This window comes from Neohortaea acidophila (genome assembly GCF_010093505.1).
Source record: "Neohortaea acidophila strain CBS 113389 unplaced genomic scaffold BDY17scaffold_5, whole genome shotgun sequence".
NCBI classification, from domain to species: domain Eukaryota; kingdom Fungi; phylum Ascomycota; class Dothideomycetes; order Mycosphaerellales; family Teratosphaeriaceae; genus Neohortaea; species Neohortaea acidophila.
Genome location: NW_022985514.1, coordinates 970,905 through 990,220, shown reverse-complemented (window position 1 = coordinate 990,220; position 19,316 = coordinate 970,905). Strand labels below are relative to the sequence as shown.

Below are 19,316 nucleotides of genomic sequence, written 5' to 3'. Positions count from 1 at the left end.
ATGGTAAGCTTTACGCCATTCTGCATTAAGTGACGCCAAGGCTTGAATGATTCCACGCCGCGAAGCCCTCGAGCTTTCCCCCTTTCGGACAATTAAATTTCTGCCTCCACCTTCCGATGACTTCGCATGAAGATGAGGATGGTGACAAGGCATCAACGCCTCTTACGATTCCCCGCATGAACAACATGGACAGCCAGAAGCCCGTGCATACAATCGTGCTGGACGCCGGCGCCATTATCAAAAACCAGCCCCCTGTGTCCACGCTACTCAACCAGTGCGAAAGCCTTGTGACGGTCCCGGCCATCATCTCCGAAATCAAGGACACTACGACGAGAGCACGAGTACAGACGACCCTGCTACCCTTCCTGACTCTCCGATCTCCAAAGCCCTCCAGTGTAAAGTTTATCGCCGATTTCGCGCGGAGGACGGGAGATGGCGCGGTGCTGAGCAGGCCGGATGTGGACATTATTGCGTTGGCTTACGAGATCGAGTGTGAGCGTAATGGGGGTGATTGGAGATTACGTCGGGTACCAGGGCAGAAAGGCTTGAACGGTGCACCTCCGGCGAAGACCAATAGCCCAGAAGAACAATCTGCTCAATCAAATCCACCAACCATCCCGGCGTCTGAAGATGAACCAACTGCCGCATCAAACGGCACAGAACTACCCGCCGATGTTGCAGCAGTATCTGAGACGGTGGAGAACCTCGAAATCGATACAGGCGACGAAATCCCGGAGGCCGAGCAGACCGGCACCAAACACGATTCCGCCCTTAACTCAGAAGACAGCCACGAAGCATCAGACGCCGAATCCGACGGCTGGATCACCCCTTCAAACCTCAAGAAGAAGCAAGCAGAAGATGCCGGATCTTCCGCCATCCAAAGTCCGGAGCCCAAGACAATGCAAGTCGCCGTCATGACCACCGATTTCGCAATGCAGAATGTCATTCTTCAGATCAACCTCAACCTCCTCTCACCATCCTTGAATCGGGTCAAGCATCTCAAGACGTTTGTGCTGCGATGCCACGCCTGCTTCCAGGTGACCAAGGATATGACCAAGCAGTTCTGTCCGAGATGTGGTCAGAGCGCTTTGACGCGTGTCTCCTGCTCTACGAATGCGAATGGAGAGTTTAAGCTGCATCTCAAGAAGAACATGCAGTGGAACCAGCGGGGGAACAAGTACAGCATCCCGAAGCCAGTTGCTGGCTCTTCGAATGGGAAGGTCAGGGGCGGTGGTAAAGATGGCTGGGGCAATGAGCTAATACTGGCGGAGGACCAGAAGGAGTATCAAAGGGCCATGCAAGATGAGAAGAGAGTGAAGGCGAGGGATCTGATGGATGAAGACTATCTACCCAGCATCCTCACCGGCGACCGAGGCAGAGCTGGCGGCCGAGTGAAAGTCGGTGCTGGCAGAAATGTGAACTCGAAGAAGCGATGAATCTGATCGCGCCTGGCTCCACCGTGACGACCCTCCATGGGATGTCCATCATCTGCGGAGCAACAACATCTCATCTGCCATCATGCACGCATCCTGCGATTATCTCGGCTAGCAAAGTCGCTTCAGTCTCTCGACTTCCCCCAGCATTTCGTCCAAGTCGACCAGGTGTTCTTCAACGTCATCGCCAGTGCAGATTTTCAAAAAGATAATCACGGCTCTCTCCGCAAACTCCTCAACCTCGTCGGAGCCTGGCACAGTATTCAGAAACTGGTCTTCTCTGACCCCATGCACGGAGACTCTCACAACTTCTGCGATTTGACGATCTCCAAACGATTGCTTGTACAGAGTTTGACATATCACGTCTTCCGAAGACCCATCTCCAGAACCACACCGACGGCAGTACCAGGGAAGCTCGCGGCCCGGCGCTTCCACCTGGACAGTGAAGCTCTTGATGAGCGCAAACTTTTGCGTCGGAGCGCGCTGCACCCAATGCAGCAAACGTTTCCAGTCCTCGTTTTCCTGGAGATCGGTGACGAAGATGAAGTCGTTGATGGAGTAGAAGAGGAGTTCGGCTTCCTGGCGGACTTGTTTGCATGTGCGCAGCAGGGCTGCTTCCGCCCAGAAGTTTTTGGAGATGGAGACGGGGCGGCGTTCGTAGAGGGCGAGCTCGTAGATGCGGTTGCGTAGCTCGGGCGCGAGCGCTCCGAGTGGGGAGCGGTCCATCTTTGATAATCGCGCGGGATGCGTTTGAGGTTGATGTGGGTTTGAGGGGATCGGAAGATCGGAGATTTCATGTGTGTCGGTGCGTTTGTTGAGGGGAAGGAGTCGTGCATGCCAAGCTTTGGCGAAGCAGGCAGCCACCTGAACGAACTAGGAAGGAGCGACTCACGTCTGACCCTTCCTCCTGCAATCACGAGACAACGATTATGAGACCTGCATGGAGTGGAAGTGGTTTGGTGTTACATGCTTGGATATCAGCACATCACCTCCACAACCTATCAAATCCATGCCGTAATGCTTCATGTTGAGCCCATTGAACCAACCAGCACTGCGCTCGCTCCGGAGCGAGAGGAGGAACATGCCTTGATCCTCATGCTCCCGAGCCTGCAATTCGACCCTAACATGAAGGCCACTCGCAGGCGGCCTTCTCGCATCATTGAGCCTAGTTTGAATCCACCACTGCGCAAGAGTCTGACTTGGGGAAGCTGCTCCGAGCGGTCCGAGCATGTGGCCCTCCATCGAATGCACTACTTTGGAAGAAGTAATCTCAACGCCTCGCTAATCCCACAATGACCAGTCACCGACGATGGGTTCACAGTCCGATGGCCTTTTGATCCTCTGTGTGCCGGTCAGTGATATGTCCGACGCATGAGCCGGAAATATACGCACTCTGCAGCTGAGTGATAAGCAGTCCATATCGCTTTTTGAGTGTCACTCGTTGCCTATGGAAGATTTAAATCAGTCTCACATCATACAAACAATGGCGAGAATAGCGCCAGAGCGGTTGCCTACCTGGAGTACTTGTCGTCGGGTGAAAATCTTGCAGGGTGGGCGGATTTGGTGACCTCGCCGTCGGTGATCTTCTTCAGCGTGTAGGTGCGCTTGCCTTCGCCGTCGAGGGTGTACATGAGATGCATTTTGAAGTTTCGTGGCTGCTGAGTTGTATGAAGTTGGCGTGGTCGTTTCGTTCTGCGGTGCTGAATGCAAAAATTTGGACGTGAAGTGAATTTGCTATCTTGCATCTAGTCATGGGCAAAAGTCGTTGCGCGAAAAGAGCGGGTCAAAAGTCGAGGTATCTGCATCCTCACCCAACCTGAACTTTCTGTTCGAAGCACGCAATTATCAGTACAGGCAGAGGATCTCGCGACAGCTTCGAAACGACACAATTCCAACGGGAACCGATCACAGTCCACCCATGGAGACTATGTGAATCTGGTCAACAAGCCACTCAAACACAAGAAAATGTCCGTTCCGTCAGGCGCCAACGGATCGCCGTCCGACGCGAAAACTGCATCGACTCAGCCTGGAAAACGATCACAAAAGGCCAAAGCCCGACGAAGAAATCTGGCCATCCACGCCAAACCGCTCCCGCTGGAAACACATCCCCTCCCGGCCTTTCATCCATCAAACCCCATCTCCCTCCTCCGGCTCTGCTACGCATGGATCTCTGACGCTCTCTTCTCCCCGACATCGCATCCTGCGCGGGACTTTGTCGGCTACTTTTCTCCAGAGACGCGCTCTGTACATGTGACGGATCCGCGATGTGCTCGCATTCTGTGGCAGATGGGGTTCTTTGGGAAAGGCACGCTGAGTCGCAGTGAACCTAGCTGGCTCAAGCGCGAGGAGGCGAGGGTGCGCGAGCAGCGGATGAAGCCGAAGGGCAGACTGGCTGCGGAGGACTGGACGAATGTTCGGAGAGAGGAGAGGAGGATGTTTAAGCTGGAGCGGGCTCGGTTGGAGAAGGAGAAGATTGAGCGGCAAAGGCTTATCGAGGCGGGGGACTTGCCTCCGGACGAGGAGGAGGAGTCAACCGAGCTGACTGCTGAACCTCCCCCCGAGGATATCCCAAAGCTGACTACGGAAATCACGGTCGACGCGCCTGTTGTGGGTGGCCACGTCACTCCACCAATGGATTTGCAAAATGGACACATCAACGGCGACTCAAAACGGCTAAGACCTACTCTGAACGGGACACTACTTCCAGCACATGACCTCGCATCACAACCCAGCTCTCCGCTTATAGTCAGAAGTCCCCAACCCTTCCCAGGACCAAAGACCGTAGAGGAGGAAGAAGCAGCCGAAGAAGACGAAGAGGAAGAGTCGCGCGGCCGCGCAATCGAAAACCAAGAACACCTCCAACTCACCTTCGAAGAAGCCTTCTTCCTCGTCTACGCCCTCGGAGTCCTCACCATCCACCCCGCCAAGCGCCGCGACCTGTCCCCGCTCTCCGTCAAGTTCAAACCGCAACCCTACTCCACCATCGACCTCCTAGAGCTCTTCTGCCAGTACTCCTCCTTCCCACCACAAGACACAGTCTGGATCTCGCCCGACGAGCAATTCCTCCTCAATTACGTCGCGTACCACCACTTCCGCTCCCTCGGCTGGGTGGTGCGGCCAGGGCAGAAATTCGGCGTCGACTACCTCATCTACCAAGGCGGCCCGGTCATCGCACACGCCGAGTTCGCCGTTCTAATCGTCCCCGCTTACACAGATCGGTATTGGAATACGCCTGGTGGGCGGGCGCGGAGACGGGTGTATGAAGAGAAGGACTGGTGGCAGCTGCATTGCACGAATCGAGTGCAGAGTCGCGTGCTCAAGACGCTGGTGCTGTGTTATATCGACATCCCGTCGGAGCTGGACATGGATTTTGACGATGTGATTGATGTGGGGAAGTTGATGCGGAGTTATAAAGTGCGGGAGTTTGTGGTGAGGAGGTGGTTGCCGAATCGTAGTCGAGACTGATTGACTTGTATGCGGCTTGTATTGCTGGATGCATTCAAAAAGTAGTTGTGGATGTACTCTTACATGAAGAGAGAGATACGTTTTCATGTGGACAAGGTCTGAAATCCATCGCTGTGCCGTGCCTTAGTCTCGCACGAGGTCAATCGCACTCATGCCAGGTACCGTACAAAATGCCTAGACATCTACAGCCCCAACAACGCCATGCGCCATGCTTCAACAGTTGGCGCCCCAACAAAGTAGACCCGCTACTTCCCTCCCGTCGGCCACTCATTCCCCACATGCTTGAACCACACCGGCCGACAATCCTCCTTTAGCAGGAATGGCTCGCCATCGTAGTGTTTTCCGGTAGTACACCCATGGCACTTCTGCGAATTGGGACAATTGTAGAAGGGGATATGGTTATACCCGATATCCTTGAACCAGTGGATTTTGCTCGCCTCTTCGAACAATCCGAGCGCGATCGTGTGGACAGGCGCATCGCCCCAGCGTTCGTAGAAGAAACCGCCGGCGCGGTCAAGGTGCTCAAAGTACGCCTCGTACGCTTCCGATCGCCAGAAGTCCATGTCGCCGATTTCGAAGTTGGACCAGAAATGGCATGTGCTGTAGCCGTTGGCTTTGTAGTTCCATTCCGGGCGGTGCTCCTTGTCCTGCAGGAAGCCCATGGCGTTGTTGTCAGCCAGGTATTGGTTGTTGGAGGTGATGAACTTCAGCGTCTCTGGCCAAAGCGTTGCGATGCTGTTGGGCGAGTCGTATAGGGTGATGGTGAAGCCGTATGTTTTGTTGTGGTCTTGCATGTACCGGAAAACGTCGTAGTCCACGTCGCAGAAGAAGTGAACGTTCGGCTCCACTCGCCAGTAGTATTTGTAGTCTTTCAACGCCGGGTGACGATAGAAGAAACCGCTGTTCCATCGACACATTTGGTGGTAGGAATCCATCTCCGCGAATTGCACATTCTGATCTTTCAACAACGCATTGGACTCGCGCATGAGATCTCGATTGATCCAGCTCGGGATCTGCCAATGCTCTTTGGGGATCTGGTGGTAATTGCACTTGGCCTTGGTTTGCGCCTGGGTGGTCTTTTTGAATTCCTCGGTGAAGGGCTCATCGTTGATGAAGGTCCAGGGGTAATTGAACTTATGGTTCCACGTCTTTTCCAGATCTTGCATGCTTTGCACCAACTCTTGTAATTCCTTGTTCCGTACCAAACTGAGGAGTGTGGCGCTGATGCGATCGCTGTTGGGGTTATCGGCATCGTAGTTGTTGCCGCTGACTCGGTGTAAAGGTTCGGGGGGTTCGTGGGTTGCTATGGGATCTGTTAGCAATTGATACATTGGCGAGGATCGCGGTAGGATTTACGATCTAGGTTGGGGTCGCGGTCAAAGCCTTTGACATCGGCGTGTTTTGGTGGAATGTCGGCCGGATTGCGCATTATGCGGACCATGAGGAAGAGGAAGAAAGCCATGCAGGCCGCGGCCAGCAAGCGAACGGGTCTGGCTCCTGCCATGTTGAGCTGTTCCGATCGCACATCTAGCGAAAGGGCGTATCTTTTGTGCAACACTCTAAGGTGTGGTGGATGTTGTTTGGCGCATTGGTGGAGAGAAAAGGAGGGCCAGCGGTTGATGACGTTGGGGCCAGTTGGGTTTGAAGTTTCGCACTGACGAGGACGCAACCTTTAGAGTTCCGTTGATTGAGCCGGGGCAAACTCTAAATGCGGAGCGCGGGAGTGTCATCCCAATAAGGAAACAACGCGACTACGACACGCGCTTCGACGAGAGTCGTAGCGCAAGCAAGATGCTCGCATAAACATTGCAAATTCTGCCATACCGATGTGATGCCACTCAGGTGACACCGGCCCTTGGAAATGACTCATGCGACTAGAAATCATGAGCTATGCCAGAGTCTGGTCCGGGGCATTACAGGACTGGAGAAATCACATCCGAACTTCAAACAGATATCAGAGCAGGCAACAAAAGCGCTGCGCACCACGAACCACTCGAGGACAAACCCTTTCGCGGTCAACTCCACGCTCGACGGATTGGTCGAGAAATTCGGCGTGCTCAACAAGGATGGCTTGGCAGACGCTCTCCAGACTCGACTCACCGAGTTGCCAACGGAATCGAAATGGCTGCCCGAGATGCTGTCTCTGCTGCTCCTACTCTCCGACAGGCCTGCCGAGAAGACAAATCTGGAGGACCTGAACAACCTCATCGTGCCCATTGAGGTCCAGCAAGAACTTACTTGGCAAGAATTCCTCGGCGATGATGCGCTGGAGGAGCCGGAGATCTGGGATGATATCGAGCGTGGTTATCATTCTAGTGGAGACGAAGGGTCTGAAGACGAACGAGATGATACCGTCTCAACTGCCGCTACGAGCGAGCCTACGGAGGATCTAGGTGCTCTGGCCAGACTCCACCTGACACCGGTCGACCAAACCGCGCTTCGTAACGTGGACGAAACATATGCTGAACTCAACGCCATCAGCCGCGACAAATCCGTCCCAGAGCTTGCGATCATACGTGAGGTCCTATCGATGCTTCATGGGTTACCAACCTGGATATTCGGGACAGCAGATCCAGACGGAACAGTATCTGTGGATTCAAAGCTCTCCCTCACTCAAACGTCTGACCCAACCTTGAAAGACTTACTCGACGTCTTCAGAACCATCGGCTCCAAACTGAACTATCTGCGTAACTGGTCGCAGGCGGAGCAATCGCAGCACTTCGTGCAGACCTGCCAAGTCGCGGCAATGGAGCTAGTTGCGACATTTGAAGAGTCCTTGACCACGCTAGAAAAGATCTACGTCTCAGCAAACGCAGCGACTATTGTCAGTCTCCTCGATGTCCGAAGAGAAGTGGAAAGGCTGGCACGGTCCGCTATGCGCCTGTCGGATATCATACGAGCATCGACGCTCCCGACGAATTCGTCTCCATTCGCACTTCTTGATCTACTACTGGAAGAAGCGAATGTTGCTCAGATGGCTGGAGACACGGTGCTGTTCCAGTCCCTTAGCGACGTTCTTCTTCCTTCCCTGACAACCTATCTGAAGCCATTATCGACCTGGATTCGCACGGGCGTGCTGTTGGATCCCGACCGAAGGAGCTTTATGGGAGAAAGCGAAGCGGCCGAGGGAATTGAAACGGCCTGGTACTCACGGTACACCATGCGTACATTTCCCGACGGCACTCCGTACGCCCCGGCTTTCATGCAGGAACTATCTGGCAGGGTGTTTGCAACAGGGCGGAGTCAAGCGCTGCTCTCCGCATCGAACGGCGGATATGATGGCACCGCCACCCAAACATACGTGAAGCCTAAGTGGCGATTCAAGGACGAGCAACTGCATCAAAACTACACCATCCCATTCATACAGGGCTTGACCGCATCCTTGGAAGAGTGGATTGACGGAAACGGTGGGGACTGCATGCCCACACTCTGCAAAAGCCTGTTGTTCAACCACGGCGTCCTACAAACACTCGATTCACTGAACAGAGTATTCTGCTCCGCGGACGGTGCGGCGTTCCAGGCCTTCGCGGAGGCCCTCTTCTGGCGGATAGATCAAGGCCTGCGCTGGCGCGATGGCTTTCTAATCACGGAGCTGGTGCAAAGCACGCTTGGGCTGCACGAGGTAGACCTGGTGGCGACGCTCGACGACGACAGCAGGGAGACCACCGTGCCCACCTCTTCAATCACGAGCCTAAGTTGCATCAACCTGGACATTTCTTTTCCCTGGCCGATGCAAAGCATCACGCAATCGACATCACCGGCCACCTGGTCCAAAACACTGGCTCTACTCCTACAAGTATACCGTGCGAAGTGCCTGCTCCGCGGCCAACTACTTGATCTCCGAGCGCGTCCCTCCCACGCGACACCAGGACTCACCTCGATCCTCTACGCTCTGCAATTGAGGTATCTCCTGATGTCAACAGTCGATATCCTACACGCGCACGTCACGACTACCGCATCACAACTCTGCGCCAAACTCCGCGCAGCACTCGAGAATGCCCGAGAAGTGGACGAGATGGCCGATCTCTGGCGAGAGCATCACAAGCAGATGGAGACGAGTTTGCTTTTAGCGCCGGGCTTGAGACCGATTCATGACGCAGTGATGGACATTCTGGTGCTGTGTGAGCACTTCACTGTCATTTGGGACGGGGTTGTGGACGGCAGCCAAGCGAAGGGCACACCGAACGCGCAAGAAAGCACGGTGGTTCTCTCTAACCTTCGGACTTCGGCGCAGAAGTCGCTCTCTTTTGTTTCCGCGGGACTGCGAAGTGTGAGTCGTGCTGGAGGCGACTCGGCGCTGGAAGCGTTGGCCGAGAGGCTGCAATGGATCCAATAAGAGAACAGACACGAAGTCATGAATGAATCCAGCATGAAGCTATGTATGCAAGCCCACCATCATCTCAATTCTCGGTCGTATCAATTGCATCGACTGCATTCATGCCACTCCCAACAATGAGTCCTCCTTTCGAAGCCGCTGTACAGCTGGAGTCGCCGCTGACGTTGGCGGTACCGACGACGAAGACACGGCATTGAAAGCCCCACATGGCAGATTGCCGAAGACGGCTTGCTCACTCTGCTCGCTGTTGGCCGTAATCAAGTAAAAGGTGTTCGTAGACTGGGAGCAAGTGGTGGAGTTGACATAGGCACAGCCGTGGTTCGAGGGCGAGTAGCCCCAGATGGCGCCGTTCTGGCCGGCCAGGAGAGCTTCGACACAGCCTGTCATGGAGTCAGCTCGCCGCTTCACTTGCTTCAATGCTGCTGCAGACTCTGCACGTATGCCACAAGAGGCACGAAGCGCTCGTCAAGAGCAGCGGTAGGAGGCAGAGACTTACAGTCGTATGCAGAAGTAACATTGGCAAATGTTCCACCTGTTGGTTGCGACGTGGTGGGAGACGCTCCATTCACAAAGACCAGTTGGGTTGGATTGTAGTAGTCCACGAGGTTGTTCGAGGCGCAGGCGGCATAGAGTGTGGTCGTGGAGGTATAGTGCTTCTTCGTGGTTGTCGACGTCCTACGCAGACGAGTCAGTGTGAGAAATTCTAATGTATGGTGATTGGGGGGCGGAGAGCTCACGTCGGGGGAGCAGTGACCAACGCGGTGATTGTCGAAGTCGACGTAACGCAGCTGCCGGCTTTTGCAGCTTGCTCCTCACGCGGCGACAACGCCTCCGCTGCGACCAGCAGACCTTCGCTGTCGAGGATATCACGCTTTTGAACGGGATCGCTACCACCGCTGCCTTGATAGATGGCACCAGGCAATGAACTCTGGACTGGTGTAAATCTGCGCTACGTTAGGCCGATACGAAGGAAAGCGGATCGGTAGAATCATACCCGGGCGCGCCAACGGTCGTAGTCAATTTCGCATTCTTTGTCGCAGTGACAGTCACCGTCTTGCCCACCAATGTCAGTGTAGTCGTGCTTTTGACAGTCTTTGTGCACTTGGACTTTGCTTTGACATCAGCCGGGCCGGCGAAGGCGGCACCGACGAGGGCGAGCCAGGCAAAGGCGGCGGCGCGCATGGTGTCTGAAATGAGAAAGTCGGAGGGTGTTGGTAGTTTCTGAAGTGCAGACCAGTGCAGGGGGGAGAACGACAGTAAAAGAGCAGAGCACAGAGAAGCGATATCAGAGCGAAAGAGAGGGGAAGACGCGTTGGAGGCGAGGAGAAGCCATTATATGGCAGTGGCTTGACAGATTGATATAGCGTTTCAACGGGCAGTCCAGAGGCGTCGAAGTACCACAGAAAGTCAAAGCAATGAGAGATGAATCCATTGCTGTCGCGAAGAGCGACTTACGGCCGTAGCGGCAGTCCAAAGGGCACCGCGGGAGAACTAATAAACATACAAGTGTGAAATAGTGCATTAGCGCGTAGGCCCGAAAGAGGATCGAGGACGGAGTGAGCGAGGCCGCGGAAGGACGTGTTTGGGCGGCGAGTCGACGGTTGGGGAAGGATGGCAGCACGACATCCTACGGGCATGACATCCCGCGGCGAACATGAGCGTTTCAGGGGCTGTGTCTCGCATCCGTGGTTGTCAACGTCTAATAGAGGGCTAACAGGCTTGGCAGCGCGGGGCGCGAGTATACGAGGCCGCGGAGCGAGACGGCCAGAGTCGAGAACCATCGAAGACGCAGGGGTGGAGGAACGCCAAGGTGAAGAAGGCGCCACCGGACTATGAAATAGTGAGTAGCGCAGAAGGAAAGAAGTGAAGGCTCATCAGGGGGAGAAAGAATGAAGTTCAAGTAAAGTGCGTGTCACGTGCTGAGCTGTGGGTTGGAGAGTCCAGCATGTTGTGTTCAGGACTACGCGGCGCGTGTTCAACAGGAAATGGTGGATGGAAATCAGTACAGGCGAGAGATGAAATCATGAAGAGATACAACATGAAACTAAGCACATAAATTGCAACGAATGTATCCGAAACGCCCTCGCTAAACTCACATCTAAACCCAATCTCAGTCCAAGATAAATACATCTCCCACCCCGGCCGCATCTTCCCTCATAACAACATCCCCTAAGATGAAATAGTAATGTACCGCTCACAACCACGGCATCCACAACAGATCCGTTTGGCACAGCTTCTCCGGATTCGTCGCCCGCGCCACCATATCGATGATATTCTGATTGGCAGGCAGGTTGTTAGCCCCGGGGTCCGCCGCCAGGAAGACTGCCTTCTTAACAATCAGTCCGGCGTTGTGCTGCACATTCTCCCGCAGCTCTGTCTCCTTGATGCTCTGCCGGTGCGACGACGTGTACCAGAAGGTCATCTCGTCGCGGATGAAGATGGACAGGTGGTTCTCGAGTTCCGTGTTCGTGCTGTCCGACACCACGTTCTGGCGTCCGTTGCCGTTGGACTCGTTTTGCGATGTGCTGCTGCCGGTGGAGGCCGTCGCGTCGGAGGTGAGGCAGCGCGCAATGGCCATGAGTGCGGCGGTGAAGATGCCTTCGGTGTGAATCGGGCCCATAAGATATTGCAAGTTGGGCGTCAGGCGGAAGGGCACGGGCTCGGGGTTGGAGAAGTAGGGCCGAGTGGTGGACATGTAGGGGAGAAGCTCTGAACCCCAGATATTGCCGTTGCGTCTGGCAATCGACATCTTGTTGGGGTACCGCACCGTCATGTGCATGGTCCAGGTGATGTACGTGAGCGCTGCCAGCTGGTACGAGAATTGGCGGCGGAAGAGCCAGAAGGCGTCGAAAGAAGGATGCGTCGCCGCGAAGTACTCTCGGATGAGGTCTTTAGGCACGATTCGCTCTTGGATGTGGTTGAGCGACTCCAGTCTCATGTTCTGGAACTGCTCTTGCTTCTGCGGCGTCAAGCCTCGGAGTCGTTCCATCATAAAGCTGGTCGGTTCATCCTTGTCCATCTCATTGCGTCGGCAGTAGTCTTCGTAAATAGCCTGGGGCGTAATGTAGGACGCATCGTCCTGGATCATTCGCATCTGCGGTGAGAGAGGCACCATGACTGGTAGGTGGAACTGGATGTTTCGACGCCGACTCTCCTTCTTCTTGGCCAACGTGCTGTTGAAGATGCGGAAGAGCTGCAAGATGCGCTCTTCCCGACGACAATGACGCGGCGCAGGATGCTGGATCGCAAACGGATGCACACTGCCGTCATGTCCACGAATCTTCAGCCGACGATGGCATCCAGCGACACCACGCACCAGGTCCACAAACGGCAAGAACCTCTCAATGCGGACAAAGTCTTGGTTCTTGTCCTTGTGCTGAAGGTACTGTCCCGGCACTTCCACCTCATCGAACCAGAGGAACCGGAAGCCGCTCAGATGCGTGGACTCTGCGAGATGGAAGGTTTGCGGGCGGCGGTCCAGCTTTTCGGCAAGCCTGTCCCGCCACTTCCGGCACTTCGCGATGTAGTCGATCATGCCAGGCTTCTTGACCACAAAGTCCGCTTCGAAGGCCTTGCGGATGTGGGCTGGCAGGATGGTATCGGCGAAACGAATGATGTTCGTCTCCGTGGACTGAGGCAGCTTGGAATCATTTGCAAACGCGCCAGGAGATCGTCCAATATAGCCAAGGGCGTCATTCAGCAGAGCAACGATGAGTCGGAAGGCGTCTTCGTCCGGTGGACACTTGAAGTGCTTCTGGATCTGCTCCAGCATTGCTTCCATCGAAGCGTAAAGCAGAGGGAAGGCCGTGCGAAGAGTGATCATCAGAGATTCCGTGTGCTCCCAAGGCTTCTTCGGTTTCGGCGGTGCTTCGGCTTTCTCTTCTTCCTCGCCAGCGCCCTCCTTCTTGGGTGTCTCTTCTGTCGTGCCGCCGTTTTGAGCGGCGTCCCCAGATGCTGACGCCGGCCTCGTTTCTCCATTCGCCGTGCCAGGTCTTGTCTCCCCATCCCCTGTGCTCGGCCTCTCTCCATTTGCAGTAGCAGGTCTAGACGTGCCTCCCGCGCTATCGGGTCGATTGACCGCAGGCGACGACTCCTGCTTAACCCCATCTGCATTCTCCTTCGCTGCCTCGGTCGCCTCCTTAGCTGCTCGAGCTTGTCGCTCCCGCTGTTCTTTGGCAGCCAAAGACTTCCGCAAGACCTGCATGTCTTCGTGCGCCGTACGCAGCTGAAAATGCAGAGCCTGCGGGTAGGTCTTGGCGAGGCTGGTGAGGATTTGGTGGGCAATGTTTGCTTCACCTTCGCTGCGCGAGAGATTGTTAAGAAGCTGCGGAATGAACGTCACCCAATACCACCACGGCTGGTCGCCTTTGCCCTCGTAGTGCGCGAATGTCTGGGCCAGGGTGCCAGCCGCGTCATCCAAGCTCAACAACCACAGAATGCGACTGAGCACCTTGCGCGACTTGGCACTCTTGTACTGCCCAGCAGCTTCCAGGTAGCAGCTCAGTGCGTTGCTCGCGAGCTCAATTCTCGTCGGCTCTTCTTTGAACAGCTGATCGCTGTATCGACCCCACTCGGCCCAGGCTTTCGGCACGCGAATTTCGAAGAATAAGGCAGTACCGAATGCATCGTTGGCTTCGTTCTTCTGGTTAAGCTTGCTCAGGAACATTCCCTTGAGAGTGTAGAATTCGGCCTTCTGGACGTTGCTGAAGTAGTTGAGATTGGTGTTGTTGATGACGTCCAAGCCGCTGGTGAGTTCACTGCGGTTCTGATAGTGGCATTTGGCTTGCTCTCGTAGCTTGAGGAAAGCCTCCTGGATCTCGATGTTCGGCAACGTGTAGATCTTGCCGAGCTGCGTGATGCACACATCCGGCATCTGGTGCTTTCGAGCGACGTGCGCGAACCGATTGATGATCCACGCAGTTTCATGATAGCCGCGATATGCGTAGGATGTGCCTGTGGCATTGGCGTTCGTGTTGGGTAGGAGTGCGAGGTACGTGGCATTGATGAGCTGGAAGATGTGTTGTCGCCAAGTCACGAGATCCTGCCAGGCGTTGATATCATCCCACAAGTTGGGAAGTCGATCTCGCCAGGTGCTCAGAAGGACTTTGAGTTCTTGAGACTTGACATCCAGATTCGCTGCAGTCGTCTGCGAGAGACTCTGGCAAATGACACTGGCGTCATGCAGCTCCACCAGTTGCTGGAAGTTCTGCAGCAAGCCGATGTGTGCGTTTGTGATGCGTCGGGGCAGCTTGTGCCAATTCCTGATGGACAACTGGATGTTCTCATCACAGATTCGGGAAAATTCGGGCATGTTGTCTCTGCTGGCGTTGAGCTTCAGCAGCGACATGAAAGCCTGGAAGAAGATGCGACGGGGAGTGGGAGCATCGGAGACGGCCTTGATGATGGAGTCCAGCTGGTCTCGAGACTCGGTCGTGCTCCAGAGCTCGAAAGAGCGCCAAGTTGCCTCGAGGTAGAGATCGTTGATGTTTTCATGCTTAGCGAACTCGCCCAAGATCTCCCACTGTTGCAACTTTTGCGCGCAGAGAACCCATTGATCCTCCCACAGCATGTACTCTCCTTGCGAGAAGGGCAACGAGCCGGTGCGAGCCTTAATCTGCGCCTGCTCGTACATGTTCTGCGCCTTGTCCCAGATGCCATTCTGCTCGAACGAAAGGGCTGCATTCGTCTCCACGAATTGAGCTCGACGTCTCCAGGTACCGTAGAAGAGGTCGCTTTCTTCAAGAGCGGCATAGATCTCGACGAGTGCATCAAGATTGCTTTCACGGACATTCGCGCTGTCCATGACTGGTTTGAGAGCGTGCTCCTCCATGGAGGCCGCTGCTGTGTACCAGCCGTCGTACGCTTTCGCGAGGTACTTCATGACGTGGGGCGGGAATTTACACGTTGGGCGTGCTCGAGCGATCCCTTCCAACAGTGTTGAGACGACGTTTGGTCGCTTCTCAGCCTGTCGCTGATGGTAGTCTTTCGTAAGCAGACTGATCAGTCCCTGCTCAATATCTTCGCGATCATCCTTGGACAACGTCGACCAGCACATTGGGAAGTAAGCCACCCAGATGTCGTGGGCCAGCTGCGAGTCGGTATGCTGCAAGTCGGACAACGATGTGAGGACATCGCGAGATCGCACGTTGCTAACATCTGCCAGGAATTGCCTTTCGCCAGCCACCAAAGCCTCGAATGAGTCGTCAAGCATGGCATCCGCGAGGCGAGTGTCTCCGGCATACGTGCCGTACAATTTGGAAGCTTGCATGCAGGTGAAATCGTCCGGATGAAGACGCATGGGCGTATTCTGGTCCACACAGCCAAACATCAACTGAATGACTTGGCTGAGCCAGAAGCTCTCGCCCAATACATCCCACTGCTGCTCGCAGATCAATTTGAAGAAGCGATTGCCGGTACTGCGACTGAGGGCTTTGTCAAAGATGGCCACGAAGCGGGCCCGCATGTCGATGTCAGGACTGCGCAATCCAATCAAGAAAGCGTGTTCCATGCGGACGGCAAGCTCGGAGCGCAAGATTTTGGGATCCTCGTAGATGCGGATGACTAGGTCCATGAACTTGGTGTAGAGGGAAAGATCTTGACGATGCTCGAACAGGAACATCTTCTGCAGCACAGCAGTCTTCTCCTTCAACGTCGGCACGGGTTCGGAGGGATTGAACACCCAGGTCTCCACCTGACTCATAATCGTCTCGCAGAGAGGGCCGCTAGTCGACCGCTCGACGAGCGACGCCAGAACACTGAGGTACGGCCGTCGCTGTTCGCCCAGCGCACTGATCCGCGCAGACAGCATCTCGATGACTTTGATGATTGCCTGAGTGTTGAGTTCGACCTCGAGTGAGTTGGGCATCTGAGGTTGTAGCCCTTGCGCGACCGCGGCTTGAGGAGTCATTTGAGACGCCAAGTGGTCTTTGGCCAGCTTCATTTGCAACGTCCTAAGAAGCGTATGGATGTGGGTATCGACATCTTCAGGCTTGCGTTTGGCCATGATCCAGAGGATGTTGACACCGGCGATGTGGCTACCGTTGGTAATCAAATCACCGGCCACGGAGGACAAGAAGGTCATGAACTCTTCAGTCGGACTATCGGCGTCCGGCAACTCGTCTTCGGGTGGATTTGCTGGGATGGCCTCGAGCACACGCTGCAAGAGGGGCGGCAGTTTCGGGTTGACGGACTCTGGCAGATCCGGATTGTGAAGTGCGTCCTGGACCTCAACACTGTCACTGCGAAGGGGCTTTGCAAGAAGCTTCTGCAGCTGCGGCAGACGAGCAACGATCCACTCGTGCGGGCGGGCGTTGAGAAGCACCTTCAAGATTTGAATTGTGTTCACAATCCTGGTCGTGTGGATCTCCGCTTTCTCTTCTTGCTTTTGTTCGCCGCACAGAATCTGCTCGGTCACTTTGGGAAACATGGCGTCGATGTCCAAGTCATCCCAGTAAGGCGGGGAAAGGAGTTTGCTCAGCAGTGCAACGGTCCTGGTAACCGTCTCTGTCGGCTGCTGCACGTGTACGCTGACTGGGGTAAGCTCCTTGTCCCTGGGCGGCGCAACGGGGAAACGCTCCGGCAAGACTGCAATGAATTGCACCATGTACTTGACGAGCACGAGGCGCATATTGGCCGAAGCCACTGCACCTCGTTTGCCCTGCTCCTTCTCTCTAGACGGGGTAGAGGGTGCGTTGAGTGATCCGGTCTCTCGGACAGTACGCTCTTCCCAGTTCATGATCAGGCTGAACAGACTCACAGCCAGTCGTCGACTCTCCACGGAGCTCGGAGGAAGCTGAACGACTTTGCCGATGGTTTGAATGATGGTTTGGGCGAATGGCTCTCTTGCTTCGTAGAACAAGTCGGGGTGTCGTACGAGAAAGTTGAAGATGCTCGTCAACTGCTGGACGTTGCCAATCTCCTCATTGAGGATCTTCCGCGGGAATCTGGACCACGTTGATGAACGACCATCAGGGCCTCCAAGGCGCTTTTTGAGCACGGGTTCGAGAATTTCGAGTGATTGCATGACAAGATTCTTGCCCTCTGCCTGGTGGGCTCGGAGCAGCGCACCGTAGACTTGGATTGCAATCTTCGGCGGTGTTTCATAGTGCGCGATGAAGTAGGCGATCAGACAATACGCCCCGTACTTGTTGATGAGATCCTCCAGTCGGATGTAGTTCCAGCCAAATTTTATTAGGTCTTTGCGGGTATCTTGCAACAAGCCATGGTGGTACTTCACGAGGAACGAAGAGGTCTGCAAGAGCTCCATGCGGCTCAGGTCGACGCCTTGAGTGCCGTCGTCAGAGATGTCCGCAACCGACTGCGGCTTCAGCAGCTTGTTGTGGAAGGTCTCTGTCATCGCCTTGTCCAGCAGAGCGGTCCCTTTGTACGTCGGTTGGAACAAAAGCTCCCAATTCCGCATGACATCGTTGGCCAGGATCGGATTCATGACATTTCGGAAGACAAACCACTTCATCTTCTGATTGGCTTGCTTGGAAGTGAAGGTTTCGATACAGCGCAAGACGATTGACCGCTGGTACTCCACGTCTTCGTTGGTGATGACGTTGGCGTACAGATAGGCGAAGATGGACGGGCACAGCTGCAAATCGCCATTTGTGCACGACTCGAAGAGCTTGAACAGGCTGTCAATGTCGTCGGGGTGCTGCTCCATGTACACAATGGAAATGTGCATGATGTGCTCATGGCTTTGAACCACAGCCAACTGCAAGTTGGGCGGCAACGACTTCATCGTTCGCAGAGACTTGGCGGCTTCGAGTAGAGCTCCGCAAGCTGTTTGGTTCTCCATGAGCTGCTTCGCGGTCTCGGGGAAGGATGCGATTGCGTCGGCCATGTGAATCGCGTTCACGGCCACTTGAGCCTTCTCAACCTCTGTGCCGTCTGCTTGGATAGCCCCGACGAAAGCATCGAGCTCGTCAATGACTTTCTGTCGTAAAGCGCCGCTCTCGGAGTTGTAAAGCATTTGGGCAAAGAAGCGACCCTTGGCCTCCTCCTTCAAGACCGCCAAGAAGTAAGCCCATGTCTCGGTCGGATAATGACTGAGGTACTTTGCGAGCGGCTCGCGGAAGGGACTGCTTCTCGTTCTGCGCAGGCCTGATTCCAAACTCATGACTCGCTCGACGAGAAGCGGAAGGAATTGCACAGCGGCAGGCGGTAGGAGATGGAACACCGAGAAGATGGCGGTGGCAATCTTCATCTTCGGCTGCGCTTCAATCAGGCTGAAGGACCCTTTTTGCAGGCTTGTCGCGTCGACAAAGACGTTCATGTGATCCAACAGTCTCGTTCCGATCTCGACCTTGAAATAGTTGGTGAGGAGTTGCAAGAGCGTTCTGAGCCCCTCCAATCCTTCGACAGACAGTTTCCTGGGGTCTTGCACATTCATCAAGATTGGGCGAAGACCATTCTGCAGCAGGTCCTTGGGGAGTTTCGAGGATGCTGCCAGTACAATCTTCAACCCGACGTTCGCTGCAGCTGCCACCTCCTTGTTCTTGCTGTAGAGGCTGCTGAAGAAGATGGAGATGACGCGCGAGCGCGGCTGGGCATTCTGTTGACCAGCCGGTTGTGTCTGAGGTGGAGCATTGGCACTGAACCCAGGGAACCTGATGGCGGTGGTGAGTAGCCTCAACCCTGCGACTCGGAGGCGCACAATCGATTCGGCAGTGCGATAGTCACCAGCTTTCGGCGCCAACGAATCGTCATCGGCATCAACAAGAGCGAGGGTCTCGTAAATCAGCCGGTTCAACTCCTCGTTGAAGGTAAGGACATCATGTTCCATGTCCAGCAGGAAGTTGATTGCATCCACATAGCCAATCTGAGCGGCAAAGGGTAATGCTCGCAGGGGTTTGTTGAAGATGGGGGCGACGAGCACCTCTTTGACCGGGTTGACCAGTTCGTGAATGGGCATGTCCAGCGTCGCCGCAAGTTCTCGCAACGCGTTTTGAGAGGCCTCGCGCACGTGTCTGTTCATGTGGCCGACTTCGACAATGAGCCGGTTGCTGAGCATGAACAGCCTGCTCTCTTTGTTTTCGAGATCCTCTTTCTTGGGCACGCCACTAGCACCGAAGCGC

General features: G+C 55.0%; 8 protein-coding genes across 8 annotated transcripts; 3 read left to right on the top strand and 5 right to left on the bottom strand.

Moving 5' to 3' along the window:
• Window positions 1–176: 176 nt before the first annotated feature.
• Window positions 177–1,436, top strand: BDY17DRAFT_250898 (Nin one binding Zn-ribbon like-domain-containing protein; the record flags this gene model as incomplete). The annotated part of the gene is made up of 1 exon (XM_033731116.1): window positions 177–1,436. One exon carries the CDS (start codon window positions 177–179, stop codon window positions 1,434–1,436), a length of 1,260 nt encoding a protein of 419 aa, XP_033589901.1.
• Window positions 1,437–1,735: 299 nt separating this feature from the next.
• BDY17DRAFT_310361 (uncharacterized protein) lies at window positions 1,736–2,159 on the bottom strand (the record flags this gene model as incomplete). The annotated part of the gene is made up of 2 exons (XM_033735425.1): window positions 1,736–1,772; window positions 1,828–2,159. The coding sequence occupies 2 exons, from the start codon at window positions 2,157–2,159 to the stop codon at window positions 1,736–1,738; spliced, it is 369 nt and encodes a 122-aa protein (XP_033589900.1).
• Window positions 2,160–2,832: 673 nt separating this feature from the next.
• Window positions 2,833–3,073, bottom strand: BDY17DRAFT_234304 (H/ACA ribonucleoprotein complex subunit 3; the record flags this gene model as incomplete). Its single annotated transcript, XM_033730268.1, has 2 exons — window positions 2,833–2,878; window positions 2,949–3,073. Coding segments are annotated over 2 exons (171 nt in total), but the record flags the coding sequence as incomplete, so codon positions are not given.
• A 207-nt stretch (window positions 3,074–3,280) lies between these two features.
• BDY17DRAFT_297269 (uncharacterized protein) lies at window positions 3,281–4,973 on the top strand. The gene has a single exon (XM_033733570.1). It carries the CDS (start codon window positions 3,399–3,401, stop codon window positions 4,896–4,898), a length of 1,500 nt encoding a protein of 499 aa, XP_033589898.1. The 5' UTR covers window positions 3,281–3,398; the 3' UTR covers window positions 4,899–4,973.
• On the bottom strand, window positions 4,974–6,550 carry BDY17DRAFT_280332 (family 15 alpha-1, 2-mannosyltransferase glycoside hydrolase). Its single transcript, XM_033732041.1, has 2 exons — window positions 6,255–6,550; window positions 4,974–6,201 (listed from the first exon to the last, which is right to left on the bottom strand). The coding sequence occupies exons 1-2, from the start codon at window positions 6,400–6,402 to the stop codon at window positions 5,144–5,146; spliced, it is 1,206 nt and encodes a 401-aa protein (XP_033589897.1). The 5' UTR covers window positions 6,403–6,550; the 3' UTR covers window positions 4,974–5,143.
• Window positions 6,551–6,649: 99 nt separating this feature from the next.
• BDY17DRAFT_145752 (Spc98 family-domain-containing protein) lies at window positions 6,650–9,442 on the top strand. Its single transcript, XM_033729566.1, has one exon. The coding sequence runs from the start codon at window positions 6,760–6,762 to the stop codon at window positions 9,232–9,234; it is 2,475 nt and encodes an 824-aa protein (XP_033589896.1). The 5' UTR covers window positions 6,650–6,759; the 3' UTR covers window positions 9,235–9,442.
• Window positions 9,284–10,550, bottom strand: BDY17DRAFT_145768 (uncharacterized protein). The gene is made up of 4 exons (XM_033729567.1): window positions 10,229–10,550; window positions 9,972–10,178; window positions 9,731–9,909; window positions 9,284–9,614 (listed from the first exon to the last, which is right to left on the bottom strand). The coding sequence occupies exons 1-4, from the start codon at window positions 10,414–10,416 to the stop codon at window positions 9,334–9,336; spliced, it is 855 nt and encodes a 284-aa protein (XP_033589895.1). The 5' UTR covers window positions 10,417–10,550; the 3' UTR covers window positions 9,284–9,333.
• Window positions 10,551–11,280: 730 nt separating this feature from the next.
• Window positions 11,281–18,803, bottom strand: BDY17DRAFT_297265 (FAT domain-containing protein). Its single transcript, XM_033733569.1, has one exon. It carries the CDS (start codon window positions 18,629–18,631, stop codon window positions 11,429–11,431), a length of 7,203 nt encoding a protein of 2,400 aa, XP_033589894.1. The 5' UTR covers window positions 18,632–18,803; the 3' UTR covers window positions 11,281–11,428.
• Window positions 18,804–19,316: the final 513 nt, after the last annotated feature.

Coding starts and splice junctions, on each gene's coding strand:
- BDY17DRAFT_297269 (XM_033733570.1), top strand. CDS start 3,399: ATGTCCGTTCCGTCAGGCGCCAACGGATCGCCGTCCGACGCGAAAACT.
- BDY17DRAFT_280332 (XM_033732041.1), bottom strand. CDS start 6,402: ATGGCAGGAGCCAGACCCGTTCGCTTGCTGGCCGCGGCCTGCATGGCT. Junction 6,202..6,254: donor CCGCGACCCCAACCTAGATC/GTAAATCCTACC, acceptor CAGATCCCATAG/CAACCCACGAACCCCCCGAA.
- BDY17DRAFT_145752 (XM_033729566.1), top strand. CDS start 6,760: ATGACTCATGCGACTAGAAATCATGAGCTATGCCAGAGTCTGGTCCGG.
- BDY17DRAFT_145768 (XM_033729567.1), bottom strand. CDS start 10,416: ATGCGCGCCGCCGCCTTTGCCTGGCTCGCCCTCGTCGGTGCCGCCTTC. Junction 9,910..9,971: donor TTGGTCACTGCTCCCCCGAC/GTGAGCTCTCCG, acceptor TCGTCTGCGTAG/GACGTCGACAACCACGAAGA. Junction 9,615..9,730: donor TGTTACTTCTGCATACGACT/GTAAGTCTCTGC, acceptor ACTCCATGACAG/GCTGTGTCGAAGCTCTCCTG.
- BDY17DRAFT_297265 (XM_033733569.1), bottom strand. CDS start 18,631: ATGAATGTGCAAGACCCCAGGAAACTGTCTGTCGAAGGATTGGAGGGG.